The 17,606-nt window shown below is 46.1% G+C and overlaps 1 protein-coding gene across 1 annotated transcript in view; it reads left to right on the top strand.

Moving 5' to 3' along the window:
* Window positions 1–12,720, top strand: part of LOC122544467 (perforin-1-like) — a 20,418-nt gene extending 7,698 nt beyond the window's left edge. Inside the window, exons 2-3 of the mRNA XM_043683705.1 lie at window positions 5,080–6,617; window positions 12,518–12,720. Coding sequence (XP_043539640.1) covers window positions 5,080–6,617; window positions 12,518–12,720 — 1,741 coding nt within the window. The remainder of the gene's footprint in view (window positions 1–5,079; window positions 6,618–12,517) is intronic.
* Window positions 12,721–17,606: the final 4,886 nt, after the last annotated feature.

The raw sequence follows: 17,606 nt of genomic DNA, 5'->3' as shown, positions 1-17,606 counted from the left end.
TGAACAGGAAGATCTTCATGTTCATTTGGAGTGATTTGGTGCAAATTGGATTTGTGTAACATGTGAGTAAATGCGAATGTGTTTGTTTGAAAGGGCCAGTATGGACTGGGAGTCAGCAGGAAAGGTTTTGCATCTTGAAGCATTCTGTCAAGCGACATTGAATGGGAAGCGGCAAAGGACAATTCGGACTGTGCAGGATGAGAATTATCAGGCAGGGTTCAAGCTGTATTCGGAACTGTGTGGAGTGTGTCACGGACCAGACCAGACCAGACACTCTCAAAAATTTCAGGAAAGTAATCCAAACCCGTTTTCGAGTTGTCATAAGCAGGTGCACAGAGGACATTACAGGAGAGATACAGGTGGCTCAACAACTTCGCTTTCAGTAACACAGAAATCATTTGCAAGATTACTGACCGAAACATAATCAAAAGGGAACTGATTTGGACTCTGCCAGACCACTCAAAGCATTCTTAAGCAGGCAGTCCCAGACCATAACTTTGCAATTTATTTTGATTTTTGTACACTGAGAATTAGCCGGAATAAAATAGTTAGATTATCTACTAGATTTTCAAACAGACAACATTTTGTTCTCAAAATTGCACAATGAAACACAAAGAACAGAATAAATAACCCGTACAGAACTCAGCCTACCTAAACTCGACTTAATTCTGCTGTTTCGAATATACACAAGAGAACCAACAAATTAACTATCCTTTAAAAATCAGTATAAATAGAATGCATGTTTATAGTTTGAAGTTGAAGGGCAGAAAGAGAGAGAGGAGGGGTGGAGAGAACTTCCACACATCTCCCTGTTGAACTCCTTGACAGGTCAGACGGGACTGAAACTGCTCAGATAGAGAGCTGACCACTCCCCCATTTTATACAGATCACTTCGAAAACATGACCACTTTGGCCTGCTTACATGTAAACTAAAGGCCTCACAAAATCTTTTTCATCTCTGTCACAAAAACGACTGAATGGAGCCTGTCCCAGTTTATTGTCCATCTGAAAAAAAAACAATCAAGCTCAGAGTCTCCTTGAGCCAAGGAACAACAATTAGAATAAAAAGAGACAAAATTTGTTACAGGACTTAATGCAAAATAACTTAGCATTTCTCGAAACACAAAACGTAGCCACAACTAAATGACGTTTTTCCAAATTCATGCACCAATCACCACACTGTTCGTGCAGTACACATTTCTCTGGCCTGATTAGCAAGTTCACAGATGACACTAAGATTGGTGGAGCAGCAGACAGTGAAGGTGATTGTCAGATAACACAGCAGAATGCAGACAGATTGGAGAGTTGAACGGCGAATTGGCAAGTGCAGTTCCATCCAGACAAATGTGAGATGATGCATTTCTGAAGATCCAGTTCCAAAGCGAACTATGCAGTAAATGGAAAAGTTCTGGGGAAAATTGATGTGCAGAGAGATCTGGGTGTTTAGGTCCATTGTACCCTGAAGATGGCAGCGTAGGTGGACAGAGTGGTCAAGAAGGCATATGGCACACTTTCCTTCATCGCGCAGGGGTGGTGAATGCAAGAGTTAGCACTGAACTCCTCCCTTTCTCTTCCAAGTTTGGACAATGCATCGGCAAACGTTTTCTCGTCCTGCCACGGAGACAATTTTCAGACTGAATGTCTCTAACAACAAGCTCCATCTAAAGCAGTCTGCAGTTGTCCTTACATTTCTCCACAAACCTCAGTGGGTTATGGTTAGTGTAAATGATTGTCTCAGATACATTACTGGGAACATGAACATGAAAATATTATCACGCCAACAACAGGGTCAAAGTCCACTTCTCAACAGTCGAATACTGCGACTGATGAATGTTCAATTTCCTGGACAAATACCGGTTTGGTCTTTCTAACTTATCGACATCTTCTTGTGAGAGCACAGCAACAACACGCACATCACTCGCATCAAGAGCCGCATTGAATTGCTTTGAGTAATTTGTTGTGACCAAGAATGCAGCAGCAGTTAACACAGCTTTCAGTCTGTCAAATGTATTTTTACATGATTGGACAGGTGCTGGAAAAACACAGGAGGTCATAAAGCATTCGAGGAGCAGGGAAATCAATGTTTCGGCCAGGAGCCCCTCATCAGGAATGAGGCTGGTACCCTCCGGGGTGGCGAGATAATTGGGAGAGTAATGGGGCTGGGGAGAATGTGGCGAACAGTGCAACAGGTGAATGGTGGAAGGAATAAAGGTGATAGGTCGAGAGGAGGGTGAAGCAGATAGGTGGGAAGGAAGATTGGCAGGTAGGACAGATCATGACGATGGTGCTAAGCTGGCAGGTTAGAACTGGGGTATGGTGGGCGAAAGGGAAATGAGGAAACTAGTGAAGTCTACACTAGTGGTCCAGACGAGTCCACAGCTACAAATCTCGTAATTTAGGAACACCGCACTGCCCGATTCTACCTCCTTCCCATGTTCCAGATGCCTGACCACCCCGCCGACCCAATTGTCTCAGCCTACTTCTGCCCCAACGAACTCATCAACACCCACATCGATACTGTGCTTTTCTTGCTAGTCCAGGAGCTCCCCATTTACATTTCCGACACCACCCACGGCCTCCACCTCCTCCAAGACCTCTGTTTCTCAGGCCCCCAGCGCCTCATCTGCACCATGCACATCCAAACACTCTAGATCTCCATCTGCCATGACCAGGGCCTCCAAGACCTTCGTTCCTTTCTCTCCCGACGTCCCCATCCATACCTTTCCCCTGAAATTCTCACTAGTTCGGCTGAACTGGTCCTCAGCCTAAACAATATCTCCTTCGAATCTTCCCACTTCCTCCAGATGAAAAGGGTCGCCATGGTCAATCAGCTATGGGCCCCAATTCTAAAAATTTTTAAAAAGCAGCTCAAAGATTCCCCTCAACTCTCCAGCCACAATTCCATGCTCAAGATAAACTGAAAGTTTTTGCTTGTTGGTACATTGGTTGTATATAAAACTAAGAAAAATCGCTTTCCAGGGTCGCCATGGTCACCCAGCTATGGGCCCCAGCTTTGCTGTCCATCTTCCATAGTTACACCACCACCACTCCCTATCTCTTTCTCTGCTACGTCGATGACTGCATAGAGGCCACCTCGAATTCCCACCAGGAGGTTGAACAGTTCATCAACTTCACCAACACATTCCACCCCAACCCTTAAATTCACCTGGACCATCTCTGACCCCTTCCGCCCCTTCCTAGACCTCTCCATCTCCATTAGCGATGATTGACTCAACACTGACATTTTTACAAGCACAGCTACCAGGATTTTGCCTCCTCCCACTCGACCTCCTTCAAAAATGCTATCGTGTATTCCAAATTCCTCTGCCTCCACCACACCTGCTCCCAGGAGGAGCAATTGCACCACAGAACGCACCAGAATGCCTCCTTCTTTGAAGGCTGTAATTTCCCCTCCCACATTGTTGAAGATGCCCTCTAATGGATTTCATCCACGTCCTGCACCACCACTCCCGAACTCCACACCTCCCACCGCAACAAAGGCAGAATCCCAATAGTGCTCACCATCCACCTCACCAACCTCCACATGAATCGGATCATCCGCTGATGCGGTCTCCTTAACGTTGCGGAAACTGACACCTTCTCACAGAGCGCTACAGAGAACATCTCCAGCACACCCGCACCAGTCAACTTCACCACTCTGGGGACAAATATTTCAACTCCCCCGTAACTCTGCCGAGGACATGCAGGTCTTGGTCCTCCTCCATCACCACTCCCTTACCACCCGACGCCTGGAGGAAGAATGCCTCATCTTGCCCCTCAGGAACCTTCAACCCCCGGGGGTGAATGAGGAATTCATCATTTTCCTCATTTCCCCATCCCCAACCTTACCAGTTCCAACATTCCAGCTCAGTACTGTCCTCATGACCAGTCCCACGCTTCAGTCTTCCTTCCCACCTAGCCGCTCCACTCTCCTCTCCGACCTATCACCTTTACCTCCACCTCCATCTACCTATTGCACTCTCAGCTACTTTCTCCACAGCCCTACCCTACCTCCCATTTTTCTCTCCACCACTGAGGCTTCCAGCCTAATTCCTGATGAACGGCTCCTGCCCAGAGCATCGATTCTCCTGCTCCTCGGACGCTGCTAGACTTGTTGTACTTTTCCAGCACCACATTCTCCACCCCAGATGTCTGATGCTCCCGTTTATGAATTTTTGAGATGGTTCTTCTCTCACATTGGAGATAACTGTCAGTTAGCTCGCCGAGATGGAAGGATAGTTTTCAGACGTTTTGTCACCATGACTAATTAATATCATAAATGAGAGTTTCTGATAAAGTGCTGGTGGTATGTCCCGTCTCTCTATTTGCAGGCAGTGGCTTGTGCTCAGACCACAACTTTGCTATTTGTTTACGTACGTGTGCAGTGAAAATTACCCAGAGTAAGTCAGTTAGGTTGACTACTAGGTTTTAAAACAGACAAAAATGCATTCACAAAATTGCACAATGAAACACAAAGAATAGAAGAAAGACCCATGGAGAATTCAGTCTATCAAACGAGACTTCAGCATATTTTTCCGAAAAGACACAACAGTGCCAATGTGCAAGCTTCCTTTAAAACCTAGCATGGAATGGAACATTCCATGGAACACCTGTTTGGAGATTGAAGTTGAAGGGCATGGAAGAGAGATTTTCCACACAGCTCCCCGTTGAACTTCCAACGAGTTCAAGAGTGAACTGAAACTGCTCAACTCAGCGAGCTAGAGAGCTGACCACTTCCCTTTCTTGATACAGGTCACTTGTAAAACGTGACCACCTTGGCCTGAATTCTCATCTGATTTCATGTAAATAAAAAGTCTTTTAAAATCCTTTCCATATCTGTACCAAACCAGACTGATCAGAGACTGGCCCGTTTTACTACCCCTCAGAAAAACATCAAGGACAGAGTTTTCTTGAACCAAGGAAGAGCTTTCTTTAAAAAAAAGGGACAGGCTTTGTGATACATCTATTAGCAGTTCATAAATATGCCCAGTTAAGCAAACAGAACTTCAACACACATTCAAAGTCTATACATCTATCTCGTAAATCTGTCAATTCAGATGTTTGCTTTTTCTCTTGCAGATCTGCTGTCAGACCTGTCACCGATGCCATGATGCCAGCTTGGCATTCAAACCTGGGCTGGCTCATCTTTCTCTGCTTCCCATTGAGGGGCATATTGAGTGTCTGTACCACCGAGAGTGACAGTGAGTGCAGGAATGTCAGCTTTGTGCCAGGGTCCCGCTTGGCTGGGGATGGCTATGATGTGGTGACCCTGCGGCCCAAGGGTGCCTTTGTGATCGATGTGAACACCTGGCGCTTCACCAACGGGAGCTGTACCCTCTGCGACAATGGGCATCTCAGTAACGTGCGCCAGCGACTGCCCGTCTCACTGGTGGACTGGCGTACCATGAGCTCCTGCCAGCGCTCGCTCTCCAGCCAGCTCTACCATTCAGCTGCCAAACTGTCAGAGTCTGCCACATCGGCCATCACCAACGACTGGCAAGCTGACCTGCTCATCCTACCCGAAATGAGCACGCAAGTCAACTGGGTGCTGGCTGGCTCCAAGTCGAAGCTGGTGACTTTTGGCACGACCCATTCCAAGAGGGATCGCCACATTTTCAGCAGTCACCAGTTCCAGTGCCTATACTACCAGTACCGGGTGAAGGAGAACCCTAAACTGGCGCCGGAGTTTGCCAATTCCATCTCCCGACTCCCTGACATCATCAACGATGACACCATATACTGGTACAGGAAGCTGGTGGCAACCTACGGCACCCATTACATCAAGGCAGTGGAGCTGGGTGGTAGCTTCAAAGACGTGACAGCTATTCCAACATGCCAAGTGGCATCTAAGGGCTACACTGCTGAAGAGGTTAAGGACTGCCTGTCAATGGAGGCCAGTGTCATGGTGGGGTTAATTGCAAGAGGCTCATTTAGTGACCAGAAGTGCCGGCAGATGGCACGTGCCATGAAGCACCATGATAATGTCTACCAGGCCTTCAGTGACCGGGAAGTGGAGTTGAATGGGGGCCAGACCAAGCAGAGCGCTGACCTCTTGTTCAACAAGGATGGCTCAGCGTTCACTCAATGGATGGTCACCCTACCCACCCACCCAGGCATGGTGCGCTATGCCCTCGCACCTCTCCACCACCTGCTTCCCAAGAATGATCCCAGGCATAAGAACCTGAGGCGCTACATCAGCTATTACATTGCAGTTAGTGCCCTCAACCAGCAATGTGGGATGGGGACACAGTGCCCACATGGCTCTTACCGTGATCCGCATCAACCATGCACATGCATGTGCCATGAGGACAGTCACGTGGACCGGAACTGCTGTTCCAAAGAGAAGGGGCTGGGCCACCTGGTGGTCGTCGTCTTAAAGGGGCAGGGTCTCTGGGCGGACTACTTCTCTGCCGCTGACAGCTTTGTAGTGGTCAAGTATGGCCAGAAGTCGAGCAGAACCTTTGTGAGCTATGACAACAACAACCCCGTGTGGAACGAGAAACTGGACCTAGGTCACGTCAATGCCGAGAGCAGTCAGAATCTGATCTTTGAGGTCTGGGATGTGGATGTCAAATATGATGACCTCCTGGGCACTTGCAAGGACAGACTGACCTCTGGTGAGTACATCATCAACTGCCCCCTCCACTATGGCTCTGTGAGCTTATTCTACAGCTTCACCTGTGGCCCTCACCTGGATGGCGGAACCTGTCAATATTATAAACCTCGCCCTGCCAACTAGCCATTCAGCAATTAACTGGGCGTTGCATTCAGCACCATCCTTCTCAATACGTTACTGCCAACCCTTTTGGAAACAACAAACCTCATTGTGTATTTTTCCTGAACCTATCTAATGATAGCACCTTTCTCAGACTGCATAATGGCTACATCATCGTGGGAGGCTCAGTGCTATTACATCGAAATACTTTGAAGGCTTTTTCCAACCATGCAAGCAGCGCCCCACATCAGGAGGTGCAACTATGCTGTTTTCTAAGCAGATTTTTTTAGTCTTATATTTTTTCAATAAATCCAACTCAACAGCATTTAACCTGTTTCTGTGATGTGGAGGTGCATGAAAAGGGGTTTGGTTCCATGATTATTGTGTAGAGTAGAAGTGAAAAGGATATGGGTCCACTATGATTATATAGCGTAGGATTTAACAGGAAGAATGAGTTAATGGATATGGGTCCACTATGATTATATAGCGTAGGATTTAACAGGAAGAGGAATGAGTTAATTGGGATTGTGTAGAGTGGCAGCGAGCAGGAAGGGGAATGAGTCCATTGGGATTGCTTAGAGTCGCAGTCTAAATGAAACGAGTTTGGGCTCATTGGGATTTTGTAGAGCGGGAGTGCTTTGGAAGGGATTTCGTTCCATTAGGACTCATGTAAAGATGGATGAACAGGAAGATCTTCATGTTCATTTGTAGTGATTTGGTGCAAATTGGATTTGTGTAACGTGTGAGTAAATGCGAACGTATTTGTTTGATAGGGCCAGTATGGACTGGGAGTCAGCAGGAAAGGTTTTGCATCTTGAAGCATTCTGTCAAGCGACATTGAATGGGAAGCAGCAAGGGACAATTCGGACTGTGCAGGATGAGAATTATCAGGCAGGGTTCAAGCTGCATTCGGAACTGTGTGGAGTGTGTCACGGACCAGACCAGACCAGACACTCTCAAAAATTTCAGGAAAGTAATCCAAACCCGTTTTCGAGTTGTCATAAGCAGGTGCACAGAGGACGTTACAGGAGAGATACAGGTGGCTCAAAAACGTCGCTTTCAGTAACATAGAAATCATTTGCAAGATTACTGACCGAAACATAATCAAAAGGGAACTGATTTGGACTCCGCCAGACCACTCAAAGCATTCTTCAGCAGGCAGTCCCAGACCATAACTTTGCAATTTATTTTGATTTTTGTACACTGAGAATTAGCCGAAGTAAAATAGTTAGATTATCTACTAGATTTTCAAACAGACAACATTTTGTTCTCAAAATTGCACAATGAAACACAAAGAACAAAATAAATAACCCGTACAGAACTCAGCCTACCTAAACTCGACTTAATTCTGCTGTTTCGAATATACACAAGAGAACCAACATATTAACTATACTTTAAAAATCAGTATAAATAGAATGCATGTTTATAGTTTGAAGTTGAAGGGCAGAAAGAGAGAGAGGAGGGGTTGAGAGAACTTCCACACATCTCCTTGTTGAACTCCTTGACAGGTCAAACGGGACTGAAACTGCTCAGATAGAGAGCTGACCACTCCCCCATTTTATACAGATCACTTCGAAAACATGACCACTTTGGCCTGCTTACATGTAAACTAAAGGCCTCTCAAAATCTTTTTCATCTCTGTAACAAAAACGACTGAATGGAGCCTGTCCCAGTTTATTGTCCATCTGAAAAGAAAACAATCAAGGTCAGAGTCTCCTTGAGCCAAGGAACAACAATTAGAATAAAAAGTGACAAACTTTGTTACAGGACAAAATGCAAAATAACTTAGCATTTCTCGAAACACAAAACGTAGCCACAACTGAATGACGTTTTTCCAAATTTATGCACCAATCACCACAAGCAGCCTGAACAAAAAGAAAATGAAAACCATCACCGGCTCTTACAGGAGAGATGTCAGACAAACTCAGCACGGAACACCTTCTTCTACGTAACTGTTTCGTTGGATTTCAAGCCAAAAATTGACCAGCAGCTCTGAACAACCAGACTGATAAAACTAAAACCAACCAGAGATACATGATCTGTGAGCACTAGCCACTTCGCTTTCATTGTACAAGTGTACAAGACATGAAAGCATTTAGCCTGACGCAGCATTTCTTACTTATCATCAAATTAGTCCTGAAATTCCTTCCAAACCAGGTACATCGGATATTTTGCCTTTATGACATCTCTCAAAGAAAACAAAGGACCACCTGACCCTATTAAATGAACAGCATCGTCACACCCCCACCTTAAAAAAGTGAACACACAATATCTAAAGATGTCTTCATGAATAAAACGCTTAATGTTACACTGTTCGTGCAGTACACATTTCTCTGGCCTGATTAGCAAGTTCACAGATGACACTAAGATTGGTGGAGCAGCAGACAGTGAAGGTGATTGCCAGATAACACAGCAGAATGCAGACAGATTGGAGAGTTGAACGGCGAATTGGCAAGTGCAGTTCCATCCAGACAAATGTGAGATGATGCATTTCTGAAGATCCAGTTCCAAAGCGAACTATGCAGTAAATGGAAAAGTTCTGGGGAAAATTGATGTGCAGAGAGATCTGGGTGTTTAGGTCCATTGTACCCTGAAGATGGCAGCGTAGGTGGACAGAGTGGTCAAGAAGGCATATGGCACACTTTCCTTCATCGCGCAGGGGTGGTGAATGCAAGAGTTAGCACTGAACTCCTCCCTTTCTCTTCCAAGTTTAGACAATGCATCGGCAAACGTTTTCTCGTCCTGCCACGGAGACAATTTTCAGACTGAATGTCTCTAACAACAAGCTCCATCTAAAGCAGTCTGCAGTTGTCCTTACATTTCTCCACAAACCTCAGTGGGTTATGGTTAGTGTAAATGATTGTCTCAGATACATTACTGGGAACATGAACATGAAAATATTATCACGCCAACAACAGGGTCAAAGTCCACTTCTCAACAGTCGAATACTGCTACTGATGAATGTTGAATTTCCTGGACAGATACCGGTTTGGTCTTTCTAACTTATCGACATCTTCTTGTGAGAGCACAGCAACAACACGCACATCACTCGCATCAAGAGCCGCATTGAATTGCTTTGAGTAATTTGTTGTCACCAAGAATGCAAACAGTGCAACAGGTGAATGGTGGAAGGAATAAAGGTGATAGGTCGAGAGGAGGGTGAAGCAGATAGGTGGGAAGGAAGATTGGCAGGTAGGACAGATCATGACGATGGTGCTAAGCTGGCAGGTTAGAACTGGGGTATGGTGGGCGAAAGGGAAATGAGGAAACTAGTGAAGTCTACACTAGTGGTCCAGACGAGTCCACAGCTACAAATCTCGTAATTTAGGAACACTGCAATGCCCGATTCTACCTCCTTCCCATGTTCCAGATGCCTGACCACCCCGCCGACCCATTGTCTCAGCCTACTTCTGCACCAACGAACTCATCAACACCCACATCGATACTGTGCTTTTCCCGCTAGTCCAGGAGCTCCCCATTTACATTTCCGACACCACCCACGGCCTCCACCTTCTCCAAGACCTCTGTTTCGCAGGCCCCCAGCGCCTCATCTGCACCATGCACATCCAAACACTCTACATCTCCATCTGCCATGACCAGGGCCTCCAAGACCTTCGTTCCTTTCTCTCCCGACGTCCCCATCCATACCTTTCCCCTGAAATTCTCACTCGTTCGGCTGAACTGGTCCTCACCCTAAACAATATCTCCTTCGAATCTTCTCACTTCCTCCAGATGAAAAGGGTCGCCATGGTCACCCAACTCTGGGCCCCAATTCTAAAAATTTTTAAAAAGCAGCTCAAAGATTCCCCTCAACTTTCCAGCCACAATTCCATGCTCAAGATAAACTGAAAGCTTTTGCTTATTGGTACATTGGTTGTATATAAAACTAAGAAAAATCGCTTTCCAAGGTCGCCATGGTCACCCAGCTATGGGCCCCAGCTTTGCTGTCCATCTTCCATAGTTACACCACCACCACTCCCTATCTCTTTCTCTGCTCCGTCGATGACTGCATAGAGGCCACCTCGCATTCCCACGAGGAGGTTGAACAGTTCATCAACTTCACCAACACATTCCACCCCAAACCTTAACTTCACCTGGACCATCTCTGACCCCTTCCGCCCCTTCCTAGACCTCTCCATCTCCATTAGCGATGATTGACTCAACACTGACATTTTTACAAGCACAGCTACCAGGATTACACCTCCTCCCACTTGACCTCCTTCAAAAATGCTATAGTGCATTCCAAATTCCTCTGCCTCCACCGTACCTGCTCCCAGGAGGACCAATTGCACCACAGAACGCACCAGAATGCCTCCTTCTTGAAGGCTGTAATTTCCCTTCCCCTTGTTGAAGATGCCCTCTAATGGATTTCATCCACGTCCTGCACCACCACTCCCGAACTCCACACCTCCCACCACAACAGAATCCCAATAGCGCTCACCATCCAACCCACCAACCTCCACATGAATCGGATCATCCGCTGACATTTCTGCCACTTGTAAATGAACCCCACCACCAGGAACATATTTCCCTCCCCACCCCTATCTGCATTCCGCAAAGACCGTTACCTCCCTGGCTACCTGGTCAGGTCCCCACATCCTAACAACCCACCCTCCCTTCCAAGCACCTTTCCCTGGTACAGCAGGAATTGCAAAACCTGCGCCCACATGTTACCTCTCACCACCGTCCAAGGCCCCAAGGAAGCCTTGCACATCCATCAAAGTTTCAACTGTAATTCCATACATGTCTTGTATTGTATCCATTGCTCTCGATGCGGTCTCCTTTACGTTGGGGAGACTGACACCTTCTCACAGAGCGCTACAGAGAACATCTCCAGCACACCCGCACCAGTCAACTTCACCACTCTGGGGACAAATATTTCAACTCCCCCGTAACTCTGCCGGGGACATGCAGGTCTTGGTCCTCCTCCATCACCACTCCCTTACCACCCGACGCCTGGAGGAAGAACGCCTCATCTTCCCCCTCGGGAACCTTCAACCCCCGGGGGTGAATGAGGAATTCACCATTTTCCTCATTTCCCCATCCCCAACCTTACCAGTTCCAACATTCCAACTCAGTACCGTCCTCATGACCTGTCCCACGCTTCAGTCTTCCTTCACACCTCGCCGCTCCACTCTCCTCTCCGACCTATCACCTTTACCTCCACCTCCATCTACCTATTGCACTCTCAGCTACTTTCTCCACAGCCCTACCCTACCTCCCATTTATCTCTCCACCACTGAGGCTTCCAGCCTAATTCCTGATGAAGGGCTCCTGCCCGGAGCATCGATTCTCCTGCTCCTCGGACGCTGCCAGACCTGTTGTACTTTTCCAGCACCACATTCTCCACTCCAGATGTCTAATGCTCCCGTTTATGAATTTTTGAGATGGTTCTTCTCTCACATTGGAGATAACTGTCAGTTAGCTCGCCGAGATGGAAGGTTAGTTTTCAGACGTTTTGTCACCATGACTAATTAATATCATAAATGAGAGTTTCTGATAAAGCGCTGGTGGTATGTCCCGTCTCTCTATTTGCAGGCAGTGGCTTGTGAAGGTGGGTGATGTCATTTCCGGTTCTTTTTTTTTGAAGGGGAAGTCCATATGATCGAAGGCAATATGTTTATTGATGGTGTTCTAGTTAGAATGCCATGCTTCTAAGAATTATCGGGCATGTCTTTGTTTTGCCTGTCCTCGGATGTGTGTGTTGGACGAGTCAAAATGGTGTCCTTCTTTCTTTGGCAATTTTCCTGCTTGTTTGCTCGATGTAATGGTTTTTTGTTTGCACTTCTTGGTATTTTGTAGATGACGTTCGCTTTGCTGTTCACATCTCAGTAGCGCACAAACCTACCAGCACATTCAAACAGCCACTAATGTACCCAAAGGATCCATTATTCACGACAATCAAGACTAATGTCATTTACAAGATACCATGCAAGATCTGTGAAGACACTGCATCAGACAAACTGGCAGGAACCATGACACCAAGAAACATGAACACCAACTAGCCACCAAAAGACATTACCCGCTGTCACTATTTTCCATACATACAGACAAAGAAGAACACCACTTTGACTGGGACTGCACTTATATCCTGGGACAAGTGAAACAAAGACACGCACAAGTATTCTTAGAGGTATTGCATTCTAACCGGAACTCCATCAATAAACACATCACCTTAGTTCCCATCTGCCTTCACTCGAAAAAAAGGAACGTCTGCAACGCCTGAAATCAAAGCTTCCAGCTCAATGAGCTACCTTACATACTCCTCTTCATATTGTTACTTATTTATTTGTTTTTTTTTTCTTTCTCCTCCAGCAACCATGTTGTGTGTGAACGCGTGAGACACAGTGAACGAACAAACAAGTGTGGAAAGCTTCATGCACGTTCCTCCACCAGGAGGAAAGGTAATACCCGAATGGACAGTGACAAGCAGAGCCCTTCTCAACAAAGCACAATGTCTAAGTGAAAGGTGAGGGCAGGGACTAAATCAAAATAGAGTCAGAGGGGGAAATAAAACACTCCGCACCTCACGGTGCCCACCTCTCCCTGAAACCCACGAGGGTGTTGGTAGACAGCGCACTCTGCTTCTCTGAGGACACCCGGGGCCGTTTTTCTATTGGTAGAAACCCTTATTGGTCTTCATTGTTGCGTACTTCTGGGAATGCTCAGTATCCGGCTCGTGTCCAGCTTCGTTAAGGACACCACCCCCGCCCTACCCTGCTGGTTTTGCATATAAATCCTCAGTACGATGGATTGGGTATTTATCGCGCTGAGGAAAGTGGTTTCCCGTGAGTTTGAAATCCTCACAAAGGCGAGCACAACTGCCAGGCTTCCACATCAGTGCAACTGGTGGCTGCCCATTTCACTAACTGCGCTTCTTTGATGATTCCCTCAATTTCCAAAGACCATCTCTTCCCCCTTTTCGTATTTACAGAATGATATTTTCCCCTCCATCATTTGATTTGATTTATTATTGTAACACATGACTAGCTGCAGTGAAAGGTATCGTTCTGTGTGCTATTCAGGCAAGCCACAACATATGTAAGTTAATCAAGTTAATCGAAGAGGATTCAGAATATTGTCATGACTGAGTTCCAGATTCCCAACATTCTCTGGGTGACAAAGCTTTTTCCTCCCATCCCCATGTAAACCACCTGCCCCTTCCCGTAAATCGACAGCTCCTCACATGGCTAATTGGCATAGTATTACAGCTACAGAGAAGGCACAGAGAAAGATCAACTCTGATATTTAAGAGGTGCGTTCATAATCTTGATAACAAAGGGGAATAAGCCGTTTTTGAATCTTTGGGTTCGTGTTTGCAAACCTTTATATCTTCTGCCTGTTGGAAGATGCTGGAAAAGAGTATACCAGGCGCGGGAGCGGACTTTGATTATGTTGGCTGCTCTCCCAAGGTAGCAGGAAATGGAGATGAAGTCAATGAATGGAACAGTGTCCTTGCGATGGACTGAGTTGTGTTCACGACTCTGTATTTTCTTGCAGTTTTGGGCAGAACAAGCTATGACACATCCAGAAGGTTTTCTCTGGTGCACTGCACTAACTTGAATGCAGCTGTGAAATCATGCACTATCACTCCCACCTCACATCCCTTTCGTTAGTTACCCAGCTATGGAGATCGTATCTGACTGGTACCAACACTCCAGCGGAATCCATGGATTTCAGCGAAACCTTTGGGGCCTTGAGCTGGAATTCTCATCCCTACATCTGGGAAAATTGCAGTCCGATTGATAAGCTGTGCAATTAGCAAATTGGGTCAGTGATGCGACTTTGAGAATTGAAACCAGTATGAATTGAGATTGACCTTTACAGAATGCTGATACACTGGGGACTGGGCGGTGGTGCAATGGGACCTTTGCTTCCGTTCTACCCGAATAACTGAGAGTTCGCATCGCAGCAGCAGTGGGTGGTGCAAAAGGTGAATGGGAGGTCGGCCTTCATCATCAAAGGATTGGAATATAGGAGCAGGAAAATCTCCCCGCAATTGTACAGGGGTTGTCCACAGCTGGAATATTGTGTATTCAGTTCTGGAGTTCTGCGTCCGAGGAACTGTATTCTCGCTGTGGAGAGTGTCCAACGAAGGTTTCCCAAATTGATTCCTGATATAGCAGGACTGACATACTGAGAGAGATTGGATCAGTTGGGACGAAATTCACTGTGAACCAAGAAGCATGAGGAAGGGAAGCTCGTAGAAACCTATAAAACACCAACACGGGTAGACAGGGAAAAGTCAGAAAAGCTGCTTCTGATGACCAGGAAGGGGAATCCAGAACTTGGGGGGTCAGAGTCTAAAGGAGACGGATGAGGAGAAATGTCTTCACCCAGAGAGGGTGCAGCTTGAGAAATTGTCTACCTCAGGGAGCAGGCAGGGCCAAAACATTGAATGTTTTCAAGAAGAGAATGGGTGTAGAGATGGACTGGAGGTCTCAAAGGGAGAAAGTGGGGTACTGGTCACTGAATTGGATAATGGGCTGTGAACCTATATTACGTTGCAGCAGCAGGGCAGAATGGCAGAATCTTGCTCCTATTTTCTATATTTCTATCCGACCTGCGTTATCCTGTTGAAAACAAATGGGGTGGCGGGCGGGGGCTAAAGTCTGTGTTTGGACTACAGCCAATGAACTGGGAAACCCTTTGGCTTCAAGTATAAGTGTGACCTCAAATGTTTTGCATTTCAGAGCTAAGGCTTTTGCATAGAAATTATTCAGACTCGGTGATACTGTCCTGACCTCTGAGCCGGACAGAACTGGTTCAAGTCTCATCTCCAAAAACTAATATCGTTATTATCAAGTATTTGCAGTGGTTTCTTATAGAATTAAAGAACGGTTGGAATAGAAGCAGCAAAATAACTTCATCCAAAACGAAATTTCAGGATCGTTTTGTTGTTCCTCCGGCTGCTCTTCCGTCCCATTCTCCTGACCATTTCAATTCTCCCTTGAGCAACCGGACCATACTGAGAAGGATGCTAACCACAGTACACCTGTAAAGAGTTCCTTCCCCACGTCCAGTGGTTTTAAAGGGAGACCGCTGCTGTACTTCTTTGTTTCTTGGAATGTCTCTGCTATTATTTTCTTCATGTTAGCTGGTCAGCCTGTCCATTTGCAATTATAGCAGGCTCCAGATTGTGAAGTGTTGCCACTTTGACTTCTGACCCGTTGTCAACCAGCAACTCCATTGAACAGAGCACTCTGAACCCCTACGTTGGGGGTCAAAAGATCTGAACTTACCAAGGCCTTCAGTACTAAGATTGGACAACTCTGACAAAAAAGAGAGGGCGATTGGCGTCACTATAGGGCAGTGCAGCCTCTGCATTGATGCTGTGTGAGAACATCCTCAGACTGTAGTATGCGAAATACATTCGCAAAATAGGATAAAATAGCAAAAACACTGAGATGAGTCTTTTTTCCCGTGTGGGGAATTCAAGTCTTGGGGTGCGAAACAGTCTGGCATGGAAAACTGGAAACTTCTGCTTGTGGGAATACAAGAATCTCCGTGAAACATGGAAAGGCAGAAGATTGGGGGTAGGGTATTCGACCGATCGAGACGACTCAATCATTCATTATGATCTTGGCTGATCATCCAACTCTCCATCCGACCCCCAGCTTCCTTTATCCCGCGATCCTTTTCACCCCAGGAACAATATCTACATCCATCTTGAAAATACAACGTATTTTGGCATGAACCACTTTCTCGAATTCCACAGGCTCACCAATCTCCGGATGAAGACAATGCTCCTCATCACAGTGCGAATATGTTTACCCCTTATCACTTAAATATGAACTGCCTCACCATCGTGACCATCCCTGCCACATCAAACCTGTCTAATCCTGTGAGCACCATCCGGGTTTCCCTGAAAATTTACTCCTAAATCTTCTGAACTCCAGTGAGCATCATCCTCTCGAATCCAGTTCTCTTCATAGTTCAGGAATCAGTCCTGTCGTCCTGTGCTGCAGTCCCTCTGTCTCCAGACCATCTCTCCTGAGGTAAGGGCACACCAAACGCATAGGCACAATATTCCAGATGCGGTTTCACCCTGTACAATTGCAGCAAGACAGCCCTGCTCCTGTACGTAAATCATTTTACTGTGATAGCCAACATTCCATTGACCGTCTTCATCGACTCTTTTTCCTGTAATGCTTACTTTCAGAGATTGATGTATAAGGAACACTCAGGTCTTCATGAACATTCCCTTCTCTCAACCTACAGCTGTTAAACTAATAACCCTGCTTCCTCTTTCTGCTGCCAAAGTGGATAATCTAATGTTGAACCACTTTCAAACTGTACCTTGTCCACTGACCCTCCCAATCCATATTGCACTGAAACATCTCCAACCTCACACCCAGCTTTGTATCAACTGCAAACTGGGGCACATTACGTTTAGTTCCTTTTATCTAAGTCAATAACAAATGTTGCGAATAACTGCAGTCTTTGTACCAATTCTTGTCCCAGATCACTAGGTTCTGCCACTTTGAAAATAAAATAATCCATTCCTTCTCATGCTATTGTTCCTGCGCGCTCAGTTATTATTATCCATCTCAATGCACGTCCCCTAATCCCATGTACTTTAATTTTGCACATTCATCTCTTCGGTGGGACTTTGTTGAAAGGCTTCTGAAAGTCCGAAATCACCGCAGTCATTGATGCCCCCTCTCAAAGCTAACAGTTGCATCATTGACAAGTTGCAATGGATTTGTCAAACTTGATTTTCCTTCATTAAATCCCATTATAAATCGGTAATCCAGTAGATATTCAAGTCCATATCACTAATCTGATCTGTGACGTGACTGATTCATTTTTAATTCACTCAGTGGAGCACAATTGGCGAGGCCCAATATTGATCGCCCCTCCCTAATTGCCCAGAAGGCAGACAGGAATT

Source organism: Chiloscyllium plagiosum, chromosome 49, assembly GCF_004010195.1.
Source record: "Chiloscyllium plagiosum isolate BGI_BamShark_2017 chromosome 49, ASM401019v2, whole genome shotgun sequence".
In the NCBI taxonomy this organism is placed as follows: Eukaryota; Metazoa; Chordata; class Chondrichthyes; order Orectolobiformes; family Hemiscylliidae; genus Chiloscyllium; species Chiloscyllium plagiosum.
This window is presented reverse-complemented; position numbering and strand designations above follow the sequence as displayed.